Source organism: Hemitrygon akajei, chromosome 13 (assembly GCF_048418815.1).
Source record: "Hemitrygon akajei chromosome 13, sHemAka1.3, whole genome shotgun sequence".
Lineage (NCBI taxonomy): Eukaryota > Metazoa > Chordata > Chondrichthyes > Myliobatiformes > Dasyatidae > Hemitrygon > Hemitrygon akajei.
The window spans coordinates 77,263,364-77,283,101 of record NC_133136.1 but is presented as its reverse complement, the minus strand read 5'-3'; the positions used below and the strand labels follow the sequence as shown (position 1 = coordinate 77,283,101).

The window sequence follows — 19,738 nt, the reverse complement described above, 5'->3', positions numbered from 1 at the left end:
CATTTAAGAGAAGTTTGGAGAGGTACATGGTTGGCAGGGGTTTGGAGGACTATGGTCCTGGTGCAGGTGGATGGAAGTGGGCAGTTTAAATGGTTCAGCATGGATTAAATGGGCCAAATGCCCTGTTTCTGTGCTGTACTTTTCTATGACTCTATAATTGCAACTAAAGTTAAGTTTTCGAAGGGAAGTGATTAGTCACTGTTAGGAATATCTTCAAGACAGAAATATTTTCAGTCAATATCACTGAGCACTGTATTTCTTTTCAGATGTGAAAGTATTGACATTAATTTCAGTGTACACTTGAGTAACTACTCAGTGGTGATTAAGTGCATACTGCAGGATATTAATTTTATACCTCATCCTCACATTATCCTTGAAAGTTTTTATATACTAAACCACCCATCAAACAATCTGTCTAAACGAATCCCAGTCTGCATCTGCACACCTACTCTGAAAAATGATCATGCAATATTCAAGAGTGAAAAGGTATTGGACGGGGAAGAAAAGAGTGGATAAAGGATTCATTGGGAAAGTCAAATAAGCAAATGAACAGGACTAAACCATTCAATGCATTGAATTTATTTTACTATTCAAAGAGATCATTACTAATCTGTGTCCTTACTTCATGAACTTGACCAAGGCTAATATCTCGTGGATCTTTGCTTAACAAAACTCTGTCAAACACAGACTTTAAATCAACTTACTTGGTATTAACCAACATTTATGAAAGAGTTCTCCTGTCCTTGCATGTAGAAACACTTCTTAAATTCATTCTGAAAATACTGATTCCAATTTTTAGACCACAAGCTGTAGTCTCAGCTCCTAAGCCAAGAAAGTAGATTTTTAACATTAATTCTATCATCATTTAATATCTTTAAAATCTCAACATAATTGCAAGGAATTATGTCTCACTATTTATGCAATTTCTCCTTATAAATGAAACTTAAAATACCAGCCATTATTTTCATAAATCTATGTTCCCACCCTTCACTACCAAAACATATTTCCTCAGGTATTGCTCGTTTAACCAGAACTTTGTATAGTTGTAGCATGACTTCAGTCCCTCTGTATCTTAGTTCAGAGTTTCATTGTTGTTCAGTCATTAAGTCGAGTCCATCTCTTCATGACCTCGTGGACTCCTGCACGCCAAGCCTTCTGGTTGGAAACTGCCTCTCTAAGATCCCCCAAGGTCTGAGTGATATTATCTATCCATTGTAGCCTCTGTCGCCTCTCCTTCTTTTACCTTCTGTTTTTTTCTAACATGAGAGTCTTCTCCAAGGAATCTTGTCTTCTCATGTTGTGGCCAAAATATTTGAGCTTTTGTCTCATGATCAAGCCTCCTAGTGAGCAGTCTGGCTGTATTTCCTCAAGTATTGACTTGTTGGATCTTCTTGCTGTCCAAAGAACTCTTAACACTCTCCTCTAGAATCCAAGTTCAAAGGCATTGATTCTTTTGTATTCAGCCTTACTAATAGTCCAGCATCACAGCTAGAAATACCATAGACCATAGACTTGACTACACCAATCTTCGTAGACAATATTATGTCTCTGCTCTTCGGTATTTTAACTAAATTTGCTACTGCTGCCCTCCCCAGAACTAAGCACCGTTTAATTTTGTGGCTGCAGTTACCATCTATAGAAATCTTTGAACCAAATTTCATTAGCCTTTTTAATTATGCTCTCTACCCACACAAGAAAATAAAATGATCTGCAAACATGGACCCTAAAGATTTCTTTGCCTTCCACAGCTTTTATTCCTTCATTTAGAAAGCCCATTTATTCATTCCAATTTAGATAGATTATGGATGACCTTATATGTGCATAAAATGGCATTCAATTGCCACAATTTTGCTGAAGTAGTTTATTAACATTTCTAATTTAATACTTTCACCTAAACTATTGGCAAGAATACCTTTGCCTCTATAGAAAAACAAGGTATCTTGTTAAATCTTTGCTCAACATGGTGAATAGTCGTGGATCCAACACACATCCCTGTGGCAAAATTGTAAGAAAAATAACAGAATAAATAGTGAAACATTAAGTCACAAAATGTGGACATTCAGCCCATTTATTTAGTTAGAAGCTATTTGATTCTCTTTCCAGCATTCTTCCCAACATGACTGTTTACCCATAGAGTGTGAAGCTTAATTCTGGGTTTAACATGCATTTGAGCCTGTGCAGGATCTTGACCAAGTAGCCAAGTTATAAACTAAGACAGAATTTCTGATGAGAAGTTCAGTTTAATTTCATAATTTTGAACTGAATAAAATTCTTGCTCATTTAATATCTGCTTTCAGCTAACTGGTCTAACAGCACCATTTAACTGGGAATGTATGAATGATAGAAACAGATGTTTTCAATGTCATATGCCAATAAGACAAAAAGGTGCCCTCAATATGATTACACCAAGGCAATAACAGAAACTATCATACAAGGTTTGCTGCATTCCTTGGCATATGCAGAAGTGGAACAAAACACTCTCAGTGCCATGGAAGTGATAATTAACAGGGAAACAAGAAGGAAGATGTGATTACTAATTCTGTGAAACAATGTGGAAGATTCAAGTGGCCTTCAGGTGGATCAGCAATGTACATATCACTAGGCCACTGAACCATTCCAAAGTACATGCTAATACACCCTGGGGAATAGACTGGACAGCTCTAAAACTGCAAATCATTATCTTTTATTCTGCACTATGGCCAGCAATAGTTGTTTACAGAAAAACAAATATCTGTGTTTCTGCATTCTGTACATTGCACATTATTTGGTGAATATTTAACTATACAAGTATTATAAGGACACTGGCTTGGTGCACAGTACATCCTTCCCAATTATTTCCTTTCTATTTCCAAACAGAGATAATGGGTTTTAGATGCTAACATGCAATAATTAACTCCCATTCATTTTATATCCCAGATAAATTTGAACTTTTCCTGGGTGGAAATCAGAAATGCCAATTCAGATTCATTTATATCAGACAATTAATATTTGATCTATGAAGAGTTATGCATTTAACCATCAAATAGAGAGGCAGATCAATGGTTTAGTACTCTTTGACATTTAATATATCAGGAATCTCACAAATAATTGGTGGGATGTAAATAAATTGATATTCAATTAAGTAAAATATTAAGTAAAAATGTATTAATTGTTAACAGCTATATAAAATATCCATGAGCTAGACAATCATATTGAGGATGCAGATCATTGTTGGTTGATTGTCATCTATATCAATGATGTGGATGATAATGTGGTTAGCTGGATCGACAGATTGGTGGATTACACCAGGTTTAGGGTGTAATGAAGAGTGAAGCTATCATGACTTGCAGAGGGATCTGGATCAGCTGGGAAAATGGGCTGAAAAATGGCAGAATTTAATGCAGACAAGTGCGAGGTTTTGCACTTCATTGCAACCAGAGTTGGTCTTGCTCAGTAAACGGTGAAGCTCTGAGGATTGAGATAGAACAAAGGGATAAGACCATAAGGCCACAAGACGTAAGAGCAAAATTAGGCCATTCATCCAATTGAATCTGCTCCACCAATCCCTCATGGCTGATCCTGGACCCCACTCAACCCCATACACCTGCCTTCTCGCCATATTCTTTGATGCCCTGACCAATCAGGAAACAATCACCTTCTGCATTAAATATACCCACAGAGTTGGCCTCCACCGCAGTCTGTGGCAGAGCATTCCACAGATTCCCTACTCTCTAGCTAAAAAGTTCCTCCTTCCCTTTGTTCTAAAAGTTTACCTCTCAGTTTTGAGGCTGCACCCTCTAGTTCTGGATACCCTCACCACAGGAAACATCCTCTCCACATCCACCCTATCTAGTGCTTTCAACACTTGGTAGATCTGGGAATGCAGATCCATAACTCGTTGCAGCTAGATAGGGTCATAAAGAAAGCTTTTGGCACATTGGCCTTCATAAATCAATATACTGAGTACAGGAGATGGGATGTTATGTTGAAGTTGTGTAAGACATTGGTGAAGCCTAATTTGGAGCACTGTGTGCAATTTTGGTCACCTACCTACAGTAAGCAAGGTTGAAAGAGTACAGAGAAATTTTACAAGGATATTGCTGAGTTAAAAGGAAGTTTGAATAGGTTAGGACTATATTCTTTAGAACATAGAAGACTGAGAGGAGATTTGATAGAGGTTTACAAAATTATGAGGGGTATAGATAGGGTAAACACAAGTGAGCTTTTTCCACTATGGTTGGGTGGGAGAACAACCACAGGTCATGTCTTAAGGGTGAAAGGTGAGGTTTAAGGGGAATATGAGAGGAAACATCTTTGCTTGGGGTATGGAGGGCTATGGTCCTGGTGCATGTTGATGGGACTAGGCAGTTTAAATGGTTTCAGCATGGACTAGGTAGATTTAAAGGCCTGTTTCTATGCTGTATTTCTCTATGACTCTATGATTAGAGATAAAAGCCCAGAAATTAATTTCTGATCAGTAGTGCATCATGTGCTGCATAGCCACATCCATATAATAAAATCTATCTTTGAAGTCCATTTCAGTCTTCACACAGTGGACTCTCTCTATTATATTGTGTGTGAGTACCATCATGCTAAATGGGATGGATTCAGAACAAATCAGGCAGGTCAAAGGGACATCCATCAGTCACGATTACTAATAGCAGAATCATATTTCAACAACTTCATTGGCAGGACTGCAGTGGCTTAGAAAGGTGGCTCACCATCAACTTCTCAAGGACAGTTGAGATTTATTGCCCATCAAGAAATAGGAAATAATACTAGCTGTGCCAGCAACAAGACAAGATCCACTGGGATGATACCAGAGACACAATAAAACTTATGAAGTTTGAATTGCTCTCTTTTGAGCAGAAAAAGTTTAAATGTAGACTTTACAAAGGTATTTAAAATAAATTAAGTGCCTTGATAGAGGAAAACATATACCGCTGGAAGACGGTCTGTAACTGAAACTCTGCCACCTCCAAGATCTTGCCTGCAGATGTGTTCACCTGGCACTAATGGAGTTCAGTATTCTACAAGGTTCGTTTCTGTTTGTCCATCCAACACCCAACAGTCTAGGAGGTCTTAAGGCTTATTGAGTTGGAATTCCAATGTTGATTGGTTAGAAGAATAATGCACATATTTTTGAATAGTCCAATCAGTTGAAACTGATGTGCACAGCACTTGGCATCTTCAACCATTTTAAGTTGTAGTCTCCGCTTAACTGAGAGAACCTCCTGTGCTTTTGAAAAGAGCACTGGTGATATAGATGTATCGAGGTGGTGAAAAGGAGCAGTGGAGTCACAAATTGGAGTGTAGAGTGTAGTAAGGAAGCCAGCCAATGAGCTGTTATTGTACTGCTGTGATAATTAATCTTCAAATGTTAACTTTCAACAAACTATGTCTTTATGTGTCTAAAAGTATAGATAACTGGTTATTGATAGCTAAAATAATACCTGCTTCTTATGAGTGGTCCTTGGAATGCTTCACTTTATCAATCTGGTCCTCCTTCCAAAAAAATATTGAGCTCCACTGAGCTGAATGCTAATTGTTAAAAGGCCCAGAGTGAACAATTGAGGATGCAGCAAGCATGCGCCGACTTTGGTCCGCATTATGACTAGGAACATCCTCTCCATAGCCATAAGTCAGCCTACCTCTGAATTCACATCTGTTCATTCAAATACAGAAGCAAGAGGTCAAGTACAAGTGTTTGTGACCTCTCATTCGGGTTCAGCATGCTCCCTGAGCTTAGATGTTGGATTAACCTTCAGAGCCCAGAACTTTCTTAGTGACGCAGAAAGGCTTAAAGGATTCAGTAAACAGTTTTTAAAAATTATGAAGGGATTTAACAGTGAATTAGGAGCCAGAAAGAATTGGTCATGAATTTAAAAGACTTACCAAGAAACAGAGAAGAACAGGGAGAAAATACTTATCTGGAGAAGGCTTGAGAAATTAGAATGTCTACCACATGGTTTGCTTCAGGAATCACATGAAACCCTGCTGGTTTCCTTGGCTGTGTAAGTCTGAGGAATACACCCTCCAGTTCCACCAAACCCATGAGATTGAGACAGCTCTCCCACCCCAAACCCCTGTTTGTGTGGGTGCTCTGTAATTTGCTACCCTGTTACAACGCAGTGCCAAGAAATAACTGACAGCATACTGCATGCTATTAACAAATCAAATTTATGTATCTTAGCTTAACTAAAGGTTTAGTAAAGAAAAGAAAGAAAGGAAAGGCCCATTAAACAGTCAACTATGCACAAGTTGGAGTCAACTCTTCCAAAATTCATTTTCACTGATCTTCGGTGAAAATTTTGCTCCATCAAATCACAGTCCCCCAGCGGGTCGATCTAACAGCTAGTCCTCTCCAGCATTTTCTCTCTTCATTGCTCGCTGAACGAAAGAACCCAGCTCACACCAGTGTCAGACACACAACACAAAAACCCATTCCCTTGATTGGATGGTTCACATTCCAAAATGCCCGTTATCTCTAACCATAACCCAAACATTACTTCTACCGAAAGACCATTATGTTAGCAGTGAAACCTTCCCCAGGGTGTTACAGTAGAATGAATATTAGAATCTGACCAAGATGTATGGTGAAGAAGGAAGACTGTGTATTAATTTTGTAATAAAAAATCCAATTATTAGAAAAAATTACCATACCGTACCTAATTTTTATCTTCATATGGTTTGAGGAACTGAATAATGAATTGGAGCACATTCTCTTGAATATACCACCAACTTTCTTTGAAGTTCACTGTGATTGGAGATATTAAACACTGCTGATCATTTTAACTTTGAATTACATAGCAAAATGAGTGAAGTAACTGAAATCAATTGAAATATATCAGTATAGCTCATTTGATGTGATCATGATGTCAGGAAGTTTAAGTGACATTGGTATGATCTATTAAAAGAATTAGTAGAGAAACTGCAAACAGTCAGTGGGAGCTATTCCTATTTTCTCACCTTACCATAGAGAGTATTCTGGCCTATTGAGTTCTAACACTGGTTGCAGTGGTCTCCCAGCCTCCTGAGGAGAAACTCTACTTTCTTTGCTTCCTTTGAAGTATAGGGATCACTGAAGCAGGATGTTATTTCCAATCACCAGCCCAGGGAAAGAAAACTGCTAACTCCATAGAATAGTCAAGCGAAACCCACTAATTGTACTTGATGGCAATGCATTATGCAAGATAGTGCCTGGACAACTGAGTGCTTGCCATTACAATGCAGAATGGGAAGACTCTGCCTAATTACAGAATATTCAGCAATGAATATTCACAATCAGCACAATCAACATAACTCCTGAGACTGCTGACTCATTGATTGGTACGGCACAGTAACACAGTGGTTAGCACAACACTTCAGAGTACAGGTAGGTTCAATTCTTGCCGCAGTCTGAAAGGAGTTTGTACGTTCTCCCCATGGCTACACGGGTTTCCTCCATAGTCAGAAGACATACTGGTTGATAGGTTAATTGGTCACAGTAAATCGTCCCGTGATTGGGCTAGGGTTAAATTGGGGCTTGGTGGCCAGCGCAGCTCAGATCGAAGGTATGGAAGGACCTACTCTGTGCTGTCTCTCAACAAATAAATGAGCAGGTTAATTCTTGGAGCTTTGGACTACCTTACAGGTTGCGGTACAAAGGTTATTTCTTCTATTACATATAAGAAGAACAGATCATCTAAATTGATGTTAATTTTAATTTCCAAATAGTGACTAGAAATGCATTCCAAAAGACTCAATGTTAAAAATAGTAATAAGGTGTAAACAACACACATTTACCGATGAGCAACACAAGTGCATGAAAAGGGGCAGTTTCCGTGGTGTACAACTCTGCATTGAAAAGGGGCTGTTTCCGTGGTGTACAACTCTGCATTGAAAAGGGGCTGTTTCCGTGGTGTACAACTCTGCATTGAAAAGGGGCTGTTTCCATGGTGTACAACTCTGCATTGAAAAGGGGCTGTTTCCGTGGTGTACAACTCTACATTGAAAAGGGGCCGTTTCTGTGGTGAACAACTCTGCATTGAAAAGGGGCCGTTTCTGTGGTGAACAACTCTACATTGAAAAGGGGCCGTTTCTGTGGTGTACAACTCTGCATTGAAAAGGGGCCGTTTCTGTGGTGTACAACTCTGCATTGAAAAGGGGCTGTTTCTGTGGTGTACAACTCTTCGACTCTAAAGTCCAATACAAGTATTCAACTGTGCTCACCAGAAATATGAAATTTCAAGTACTCAGCACTTTCTCCAAATAACTGTCTCTTCTTATGCTTTGATTCATTGATCCAATCTGCTCTAATCTTTGCCTTATCTAATCACTGTGAAAAAAATGTTTCATGTTATCATAACCCATTTAAGGAATATTCTCTTTCCATCTCTCCTTTCTTCCTATATTCATTTAAAATAGACTTCAACAAAATAAACTGTCATTCCTGCCACCTTTGTCATTCAGTCTAAATTGATAACGTGAATAATCCTAGTATTTCTGCTCCAGCGTATGTAGTTCAAGTACCTCATGAATCTCTTCATCCATAGTAAATAGCGTCAGTCTCGATGGAACATCATACAAACAGTTATCTTCTTGTGAAGGTTATAAGTGCTTTGCAGTATTCCCTCTTGTTTATTCCATTGAGAATAATTAGTTAGCAATTGAAGCCAATAAAATGGAAGTACAACTACTTTCAGGATAATACATCCGCCACAAGAATTCCAACCTGTAGGCAGTTGATTAGTTCTGAGCAATCACTGTCGGTAGTTCAGCGGATGCAGTGATTAAATTACACATTCAGATGGTGATAGTAAAATGCTCTATCAGTCGGGAACCTGACTGTGCAGATAAAATACAACTTGACAATAACACGCCACTGGCATCTGAATGCATCAGACAAAAACTGAACAGGATTCACAAGATTCTAAAGTACTGTTTATGGGACTAAAACAGGACATTAATTATGTAATTTGCATTCTACCTTCATTCATTTTTAAATTAGACTTCATTAGAAACCTTAAAAACCTCACATCAATGAACACAGTTCTACAGTTTCCAAATAAAATTAGTTACTTATTTGAATAACAGTAACCCTGTTCAAACATCTTTTCATATCCTTTGTTTTATACTGCTGCTGATGATGACAAAAACAGAGTAATATGTACATCTGTGGAAGAAAATAGTTACATTGTGTGGCAATGGTACACAGAAGGTGACAAGCTAATGGGTCACAATTGGATCTACTGTAGTCTCAATAATCTAGAGAAAGTTGTAATTTTGACAGGATGTAAACTAAGTGAAATGACAAGATTAGTCACAGAACATGCAGAATGGACAATATGCCAAATGGGCCTGGTCAGGAATGAAATTAGCCTTCATTGGCAAAGCAAGGGATGTGAAATAATAAACACTTGTGCACATTTTATACCCTGAACAGTTGCTGACAAGGGTGCAGGAGGAAGGCAAGGACAATGAATGGGAAAGGAGAGAGAGGGAGTGGAGAAGCAATATCATTAGCAGGTGAATAAGATTTGAAGGCAGAAAATGGACTGTAAGTATGATCGGAACACCAGGAGAAATGACACACTACCTCTTTACTTCTGAAATCAAGTAGGTAAAGACTGAAGATGTAGCCTTCTGATCAATCTAGCATGAATATGTTCCTCAACAATAACAAATAAGTTCCCTCAACAATGATCCTTCATTATCGCTGATTAGTATACAGTATCATTAATGACATTAGTAAACATAAGTGAAAGTGTGTGAAGAGCGAACAGGTTAGGAAAGAACACATTAATCATTGATCTTATAGTGAGACTGGTGTGAAAACAGTCAAGCCAAAGTTCTTCTCTGAGATGAGTAGTAGGGTTTCACCGCTCAATTAGGATAAGAGGAATTTTATAGCTTTTTATTCAGTAGGGATGATAGGCATAGATAGAAAAGGCACAGCACTACTCTGCAGTTGAGAAAATGGAAAATTGTTTCAGATATAGAATTGGGTAAAGTTTCAAAGAGATGAGTGATAGAAATTCTATGCTCATTAATGATTGTAGATACAGTATGTAGATATCCAAAAGTCTTATTATATGTAACTAACTCTTGTTTAAAGGGCCAAGATTCCCCCTTGGGTAAATCTGCAAGACAAAGCCTTACACTTTATTCCAGTGAACAGGCAGGGTAAAGGGACAACTAATTCTAATCGTTGATTTAAAAAGCACCAAGCTCAGAAGTCAAACTCAGATGTAACACTTTGGAAACCCAGCAGCTTGTTTTTGTATTTACTCGATCTGTGTAGAAACAATTCAATTGCCTCATTGATTTGTGGAGATTCAGTCAAGTCATCCCACCACATTTTGCCTGGGACAATACTGTACTCAGTTCACTAGCCACTCATTGTTATCACGTGAAACTGAAAAGCATGTTTCCATTCTACAAATCTCAACCATCAACCATCAGGCTCTTCAACCAGTGGGGTTAACTTCACTCAACTTCCCTTGCCCCATCACTGAACTGCTTCCACAACCCAAGGACTCAATTTCAAGGATTTTACCATCTCATGTTCTTGATATTTATTGCTTATTTATTATTATTATGATTATTATATTTTTTTCTCTCTTTTGTATTTGCAGAGTTTGCTGTCTTTTGTACATTGGTTGTTTGTCTGCCCTGTTGGGGGCAGTCTTTCACTGATTCTATTATAGTTCTTGGATTTACTGAGTAGGCTTGTAACAAACTGAATCTCAGGGTTGTATATGGTGATTTATATGTACTTTGGTAATAAATTTAAATTGAACTTTGAAAGCTGCTAAGAAATAAATGGGAGCTATCAAATACTGTTGGTTTGCAGGTCAATGAGACTGGTGTTCAAGGTCTACTGCTCAGGGCTCTGTCATAGACAAGTCGGAGTTTAATGCCTGCTGTTTGGGTCCTCATCATGGGTTGTCATTGGCAAAGGTTTATCACTAGTCTGGAAGTCAACTTCTGATAGCTGGACCCTGACTCTGCAAATCTCTGGGAGTCAGCAGGCCCCGTGTCTGCAAGTCTGAGTCCGTGGAGGCTGGAGGCCAAAGACAACGTGTCCTGGGGTAGGAGGACTGTGAGAGTGCATTTAGGGAATAGCAGGTCTCGTTTTGTTCTGTTATCTTGTCACTTGTTGTGCTCTGTGCGGTTCTGTCGCACAGTGCTGGCATGCTATCTTGGCAATACTTACAAGTGGATAAGGCGTCAGTCTAGTGTTCTGAAGCTCGCTAGTTTGAGCCTTGGCTGAGGCTGCGTGGTTGTGTCCTTGAGCAAGGCACTTAACCACACATTGCTCTGCAATGACACCGGTGCCAAGCTTTATGGGTCCTTGGACAACATTGGTAGCGTGGAGAGGGGAGACTTGCAGCTTGGGCAACTGCTGGTCTCCCATACAACCCTGCCCAGGCTTGTGCCCTGAAAACTTTCCAAGGCGCAAATCCATGGTTTATCGAGACTAACGGAGGCCTACCTACTTACAGGCTGTCCCCAGAGCACCCTGAGATGTGTTGGTTGTTGCTGCATTTCATTACGTCCCAATACTCATGATAAATATATGTGAATATGAATCTGAATCAAAATCTAAACAATTTTAGCTGCTACCTGTAGTACTTAATTAGTCATGAAGCATAATTGAAATAGCCTTACAAAACCAAAAATCAGTTACTGGTCCAAAATTTGTTATGACACAAAGAAACTAAGATTCTGATAGATAATATTTTTGCAACTTGAACTACTACTTGCAATTATTTTGAAAGTCATGGATTAAGCTGCTCAGATCTGTGGATCTCAATTAGAGCTTTCATCGTGAAAACGGGTGTTGTAAGTGAAATTGCTGATCTAGCTTGAAAAAACTCAGCTTGATGATGCCAATGCCATCATATGTACAAATGTTAGCGAAATGAAGCGCAGAAACAAATATCACTGTGAAGATTGTACGCTCTAGTATCAATCGTTTGGTGACAATAAAGTATCTGTATTTGTAGTGTAAAATTACCATGATGAATGCAGGCAATTGTAATTCCACTGTGTTTATGTTTATTTAAAGAGGAGCTTGCACATTCACCCCACGTGGGTTTCCTCCACATTCCATGTGTATGTTTTGATGTTTGAATGTATATGTGACAAATAAAACTGATGTTTAAAACTTTCTTTAATCCACCATTGTTGCATGGATGTTTCTTACTTCAACGTCATTTAAAATTATTCCACGGACTTCCCGAGAATTGTGCATTCACAAGGCAGCATTCTGCTGTATCTGCAGCTTCAATAGACATTTATTTCATTTCAAGCAATTGCTGAGAATGTTGTCATATACTATAAAACACACCAGACTCACATTCTCCTTGGTCTCCAAACAAATCATAAATGGGTGCTACTTTCTTGCAATGTCTTTTTGTAACTGACTTTATCAGTTGCTTTCTTAAGCAATTATCTGATCACTGTCATGGTTTTTACATCCTTACAAAGCTGCCAGTGTTTCCATATTGCTGCGTTTCTTTTCTTTCCTGTACCACAAATATTTAGGTAACTAACTGATGACTAAGATACTTTCACACTCTACTTTTGTCTTATCATTTTACTGACCAAAAACAGAAGATCAACATACATATGATGATGCTCTCAAAAATATAATTTGCACATCTGATTCCCAATTAACTGTATATGACTAAGATTAGTGACAGCACTAAAGCAAACAATATCACCTCTAACTAGAAAGCAAAACAAAAAACGGAAACGTGAAATAAAAATAACAAAACTCTGGAAAGACTCAACCAGTCGGGTTGCAAGTGTGGAGGGAGAAAGTGCGTTAATGTTTCTGGCCAATGATTTTCTTTTATCAGGTTAAGTCTAATGAACAATTTATGTGAAAAGTTATCAACCTGAAACATCTTTCTCCATGCATGCTTCCTGGCCTGCTAAAAATTCCTAGTGTTTTCTGTATTTATTTCATAGCAAGTGCATTTAATTTGAGCTATGGTTTAACATGAAGATCATTCATTTAAATGTCTTCAGATATTATATATGTTTGCCATAAAGTGGGAACATAAGGAAGCTACAAATTAGCACATTTATAGGCCATTTTCATTGTAATCTAAAAGCAAAAATAAAATCTAGATGAAAGAAATCCAAAAATACTTAACAGGTCAGACAGGATCTCTAGAGGGAAAAACAGAGTTAACATTTCAGATTGGCAATCATGTAACAGAACCAATCACTCCAGCACATGGCAAGATTGCAGAGAGACAGAGTTCATTGATGTAAGGATGCTGAAACTGACACCAGAATCAACTCCAGAATTTGTTTATCATCTACTGCTTAGAAATATTACAATATACAAATGTTTAAAGTACACCAGTGGTGTGAAGAAAATAGAGTTTAAGCTGAAGCCTTTATAAATACCATCTTTAAATTACGTAGATGCAGCCCAAGCATAAAGAGTACGAGTAAGTTATGGCAATGGTGTTGTGCAATGTCCCATTTTAAGGAAGCTTTTCATGCAAGACTTATCACATGCTCAAAGGGTTAATAGTTTGTTTTGTTGCTAAGGCAACACACAACTATAAATACAAAACTGTGGTATGTGTTTTACAAACTGTTTTACAAGATAGCAAAGAGCAGATGCAAAATCTTCATCCAGATTGCAGTAATGAGATAGAGATTTGTGGCTGTAGTTTGCAAGCAGGCATTTCCCATAAATGGTTGATAACTCAACTATCATAGTTACCAGGGGAGCAAATTTCACACTTCTTCATCAGCAACTTGGGTATTTTAATTTAATTACAAGTTAGTAGGCTCTGATGGCCAATCTATTTAAGACAACAGAATAAACAAGGATGCAATAATATTATATACAAAGTATGTAAATAGCAGTTGACTACAGAAAGTAATAACAAAGATATTTTGTGTTCCTCAATAGAATGTGATGAGCAACAAAAAGCTCTAAATATATCATTGAACGGTCTATCTCCTATCTTCATGCATATCATACCTTTAAATGTGCTTGGCACTGCACCTAATGGACAGGTCATTGCTTTATTGCGTTGTTTTATACTCATGATTAAACATTTCAGAGTCTGTGAAGTTGGTGTTTTGTTATAATTTACTTCTGTTTACAGAATGAGATAATAAATAATACAAGTCTTATTTATTTGCATTATAAATTTTGAACAGTTAAAATCAAGAAGAGATTAACATCTCTTTGAGCCTACTGAGAAACACTATATGCATATCAGAAAATGCAGAAGATGTGAAAAGACAGTACCCTCTTGCATTTATGAAGCCAATGCTATAATAATTTGCAATGACCTAGATTCAAGTTGTAAACCCTTATCAAAAATATTACTGCAAAAATTAAAAGCAGACAATATTATGGGTGAAGATTCATGACACTTTATATTGTATTCCTTGACTTACTGGACAAGATAGGAATAAAGACTGGTGATTTCTGTAAAGTCATCAGGATAAATGTATTTGTAGATTTCTGTTAGTGCTCTATTACTAAATCACAACAGCAGGATTATTGTCTGACTGCATTATAACTGTGACGTCATCACACACCTAACCACAATTTGGAAATGGTGTCACATGATTATAGTGAAGCCGTAGTTATTCCTATGTGAGAAATAAAGTAAAGAACAAATAAATATGCTAACATAATGAATTATTTTGTGGTGTAAGTTCATTTGTAATACCCTAAAACAATGTTTTTAAGTACTAAAGAATATTTTGTGGCTGGAGAAGAGACATCAGTCATAGTTCTTAACTGACAATCAGTTCATTAAAATGGTGCAACATCCAACTACTTACAGATTTCCCCACTCTGAGAAAACTCTAAATATAAAACACTATTGCAGAGAACAATACTTTCTGCCCTGTTATCCAGCACTGTAGATGTGACATGTCAAGAACCTCTATAATACTACATCATATACAATGATAATTTTAATACAAATTGATAATGTAAACAAACTATTTTAGATTAGTTAAACATATTTTTAAATTTGTTGAGTAATATGCCATTGGCTAGACGTTTCTTGCCACAAAGCTTTTCAATTAAATATTTTGTATGGAGATTTACTGAACATGCTGTTCTGAGAAGTAAAGGCTATCACATAAACATCCCAATGTTTTGTTATAAGTGTATTACAAAGCTTGTAGAGTAGCATTTCTGCTCTGCTCAACTTATGCAGCAAGTTGTAAAAATGATCAGTTCAATAGTTAAGATTTAGGATGAATTAAACAGGATCATTCACATAACATTTCAAATATTAATAACTTACTTAAAGCACCATTTAATGCAACAAGTTTGATCCAACTCTACAGCAGCTTTATAAACATTGTGCTTCCTTATCCATAATGAATATGAAGGAGTATACACAATCTACTTTTATCTAATATAACTATGTTTATGTTACAAATTCATTTCACACTCTACGTCTACTGGAATGAATACACATTATCTAGTAATCCTGAACAGCTCTTATTACATTTAAAATCTTCACTGCAATACAGTTAACAGAACCATGTGTTCAGCCTTCAGAGAATAACAAGTATCAAACCAGAACAAAACACAAGTAAAACAGTCCCAAAAGCACATTTTAACACCATTCTGCTGAAATAACATTTTACAAGTAAGACTGATTTATAAAAAGAAAACCCACAGAATTACCTGTGCTTAGCGAGCCGGTAATAAACCTGAACAGGTACTGAGCAAATTTCACAATTTCACGCTTACACCTTTTCCTACAGCCACTCATGCTAGCCTGGATTAAATTCTTCGTGCAAAAATAGAGAGATTAGGAGAGGTGTCTGTAACAGAAAACTTGTTCCACAGTTCAGACTGCAGGCTGCTGTCCCACTTGTCTTGAAATAAAATCCTTTTGATTTACCTCAGATATCTGTCAAATAAATTTTCAGCTAGGGAAGCAAATACTAATTTTCCTGTCCAATCGGCCCTTTTCCTGTCAGGTCAGCTGTGGCAGCAGGCATTGACCGGTTGAGGCTGAATGTCTAAAGTGGATAAGAGCTGCCAGTGTAGCAGTTCACATATTACTGACTCACACAGCGTCTGTAGATATTCTATCCTCACAGACCATTGACTGGGGGTGGGGCCTGTTCCTCCAGTGTAGCTACTGAAATATGTCCTTATCAAAGAATAAGCATGGCAGCAGGTGATGAGGCAGTCATACAACACTCTGTGTTATATAAAAAGAGTGGGTAATTAGCACTCTGCACCAACAGAGCAAACAGATCACAATGTGTTGCGATTTAAGAAGTGCAAAGCTTTAAAGCACTGCTGTGTACAAAAAGGTAAGATGACCTGAAAGATTTCAAATAAAATGAGGTCTGAGATGATAGGAAAACGTCACCTATAACAAAAGTCATATTTATTATTTCATGATTCTGCAAAAAAAAGGCATAAATTTGACACTGCATTATGTTTGGATGATGCTGCCCTATAATGTAATCCTAATGGAAAATTTTTACCCATAGTACCTAAATGAGACACAATAACGATAAAACATCAATTACTGGGTTGCTGCAGCAGTTCATAAAACAACATGATTGTGACTAAGTAAAAAGGATCCTTTTATTCACAATACCTCTGGGCATTACTGCCTGAATGTTAATAATGAAGATTTATGAGGAATTGTCACCTGTTATAATAAAGCCAATTTGTTCCACAAAATAAAAACTGATTTTATTTTGCATCCAGTAACAATTATGACAGTAATCTGCTGTCAATGTCCTTGAGCAAGCTCCAAGGATTCATTTTCTCAGAGAAGCCCCAAAATAAAGAGTACACTGCAGCTAGCTCAGTGGATTCTAACCTGCTGGCCAGTCGCTTATCTCCCTATTAAAAATTCAAAACCCAGGAGCCTCATGACGTCAAGAGTAAGTGACTTTAGCATCTGACCTTACATGTAATTCTAATACTGAATGATGTAGCAAAAACAAACCCACCCGGAATGATGCAGGGTTGGCAACGGCATGGGCTGAACCAGGTAAGGAGGTTAAAATGCTCACTGTAATCAAAATAGCAAGTTGTGTACTGATCTTCAGAAAGGACTTCTTTAATTTAAAATTCTGAAAAGTCTCCTCAATGTAATAGGAAGTGCAGAATAAAAAATGCAGCTTTCTAAAAAGTGACATGTATTTGCACGGTGAGCTGAAGTCAAACCAAAATTACATGCTTTCCCACAGGTTGCTATTGTAACATATCCCTGTCAACAGAATGTACAGAGTATTCCGAGAGTCCTCATGTGGTGAAGCACCTGTAGGAAAATATCATGAAGCACACTAGCCTGTAGTAGAAAAACTGTGTCTGGTTAAATACCATCCTTACCAATAGGCTGTAAGGAATTTTATTCAGCTGTATAATTATGAATGCTAAATCTGGGTCACTAACTTACACCATGGGGACCCAAGATAACCTAGATATAAATGTATTCCTTTTGCAATGCTTAATATGAAAATATGCTTCAGAATGAGGGACTGGGCATTAAAGGAGTTGGGAAAATACTTGAGGAGGCATACAAAGGTGTATTGAAGAGATGGTGATTTTGAGTTGCTGAGGATGAGGACAAGGAGAACAAAACAAATGGGGATTCGGTTATCCACAGAAATTAATTTTAATAGCTCAATAAGTAAACTTGAAAGTGTTATCCTACTTATATTTTAAGCACTTCAACATTGATATCTAACTTGCTTTGACTGGAAATCAGGCAAAAAAAGAGATTAGCAGAAAATGCAGGAGGGCTAGACAGTAACTGAAAAACAAAAAGCAAAATTCTGAAGTGTTACTGCGGCATCTGGTTCCTGGAACAGAGGAGGCTGCAAATCTATTCTAAATGAAAGAACAAACAGCTAGCTGAGAGTAACAGCAACAGTGTCACCAAGGCAAATGTAAAGACAAAAGCCAGGGATAGAGAAGAGGAGAGAGCAGACTTAAATTGTGTGAACTGGCAAAGATAAACCGATTTGGAGGCTGAAGTGCTTCAATATATAGCCACAGCTTCTGTTGCCACAGCAAAGTTAAGGGAGCACTTTTAGTTAAATCTACTTGGTGAGAATAGGGGATGTCTGGCCAGTGGCTTGTTTTACATCCTGCTTAATTTTAATTTAGTGTCCCTTAAAAGTAAGTTGCATGTAAAATAGACAGTGGTGGAATGAAGAGTCGATTGAGGTATGGCTAAAAAATACGTCAGAAAAGGGATTGAGGATTAAAACAGATACAATTGGGATATCTGTGGTCATGTAGGACAAAGGGAATTGAAAGTAATCATAGAAATTAAATAGATTATTTCTCTTTTATTTTCCCTTTCCCAGCTGAGCAATTCTAAAACTTACAATGGAAAAAAGAGGTACCTGAGTCAGAAAAGGAACTAAGTAGAAGAATTGTACGACAGAACATACAGGATGAGACACAGAAACATGAAACAGTCCTCAGTGAAAGTGAAAAAAACTGACATGTAATCTGACCAAGTAATTCAAACTTGAAGGTCTCCAAGCTAAGATCTCACACGACTACCTGCATCAGTGTGAGATTGTAATTAGGAAACTTCAGACAGACTTGGCCAGGATGTGAGGAAACATTTGCATATTTACTAAGGAAGTGAACCGTTGAGATGTTCCCACATATTGACAGCTACAACAGGTATTGAAACAAACACAGATATTGTGAATTTGAGAAATCCACAGGAACATCTAATTCCATATTGGACAGCTTCTCCATTAAATACAATGGAGTTTGGCTTCATATTGGGAACACTTGGTCTTAATTCATATTTCCTTACAATATAGAGGGAGACAATTCACCCCATTAAGTCCATATAGGCTCCCAAAGCATCCCCATCAGTCCCCTTCCCTCACATTTTCCTGCAATCTGTTCACTCCCATAAACCCTTGAACTCATTATCTCTCCTTAGCTAACCTCCTACTATCCCCCTACACTAGGAGTAAGTGATTTAACCTACCTGCATACCTTTCAATGGGGAGAAAACCAGGACACCCAATGAAAGCCCATGAACTCCACACAAATAACACTTGAGAGCAGGAAGAAACATGTGTCACTGGATTTGTAATGCAGCAACACAACCCTCTGTGCCACATGGTTTCCCTCAAGTATAAAGTTCAAATTTCAAGTTCAGTTCAAAGTACATGTATTATAAAACAATGTATCCTGTATACAACCTTTGAGATTTGTCTTCTTGTAAGGAAACACAATAGGACTCATTTTAAAAATAACCCACACAATGATTATTGTCTAACACACAACGTGCAAAAAAAAGGAGCAAATCCTGCAAGCAGTGAAAAAGTAAACAAACAACACACTGAAAGTGAGTCCACAGCCAGGGAACCTGTTCAGTGCCAAGGTGAGTAGGCTGCTCCAGGAGCCCAATGGTCGCAGGCCACAGCTGCAGAGTCAGTTCAGCTCTGAAGCGAGTAGTGAGCTGAACACTGTTCCTCCTTGCCCTCAGCCTCGAGTCTTTGATCTTTTAATTTGGATCAGCACATAAATCAGCTAAATAGTGGTTCATTTTCCACAGCAGATAAGTATTTCTTATTAACATTAGATTTTAATTAAAGTTGTTAAAACAATTTTAATTTCTTAAGTGCTGTTACTATTTACATAAAATTTTAATCGGTAGTTAATAGTGTGAATTATGTTTAATTGTCCTTAAATGTTTCTGACATTCAGAAACATCTAATATTTGACAACCTGCAAAGGCACTGGACATGGTTTTGAGTA

General features: G+C 37.6%; 1 protein-coding gene across 4 annotated transcripts in view; it reads right to left on the bottom strand.

Moving 5' to 3' along the window:
- The window catches only part of kcnip4a (potassium voltage-gated channel interacting protein 4a), a 1,148,311-nt gene that overhangs the window by 802,610 nt on the left and 325,963 nt on the right, over positions 1-19,738 (bottom strand). Inside the window, exon 1 of one of the 4 annotated variants that reach the window (XM_073064916.1) lies at positions 15,656-15,996. The exons of the other annotated variants lie outside the window; for them this stretch is intronic. Coding sequence (XP_072921017.1) covers positions 15,656-15,743 — 88 coding nt within the window. The 5' untranslated portion in view covers positions 15,744-15,996. Of the gene's footprint in view, positions 1-15,655; positions 15,997-19,738 lie in introns of those variants that run through there. 4 annotated transcript variants of the gene reach the window in all.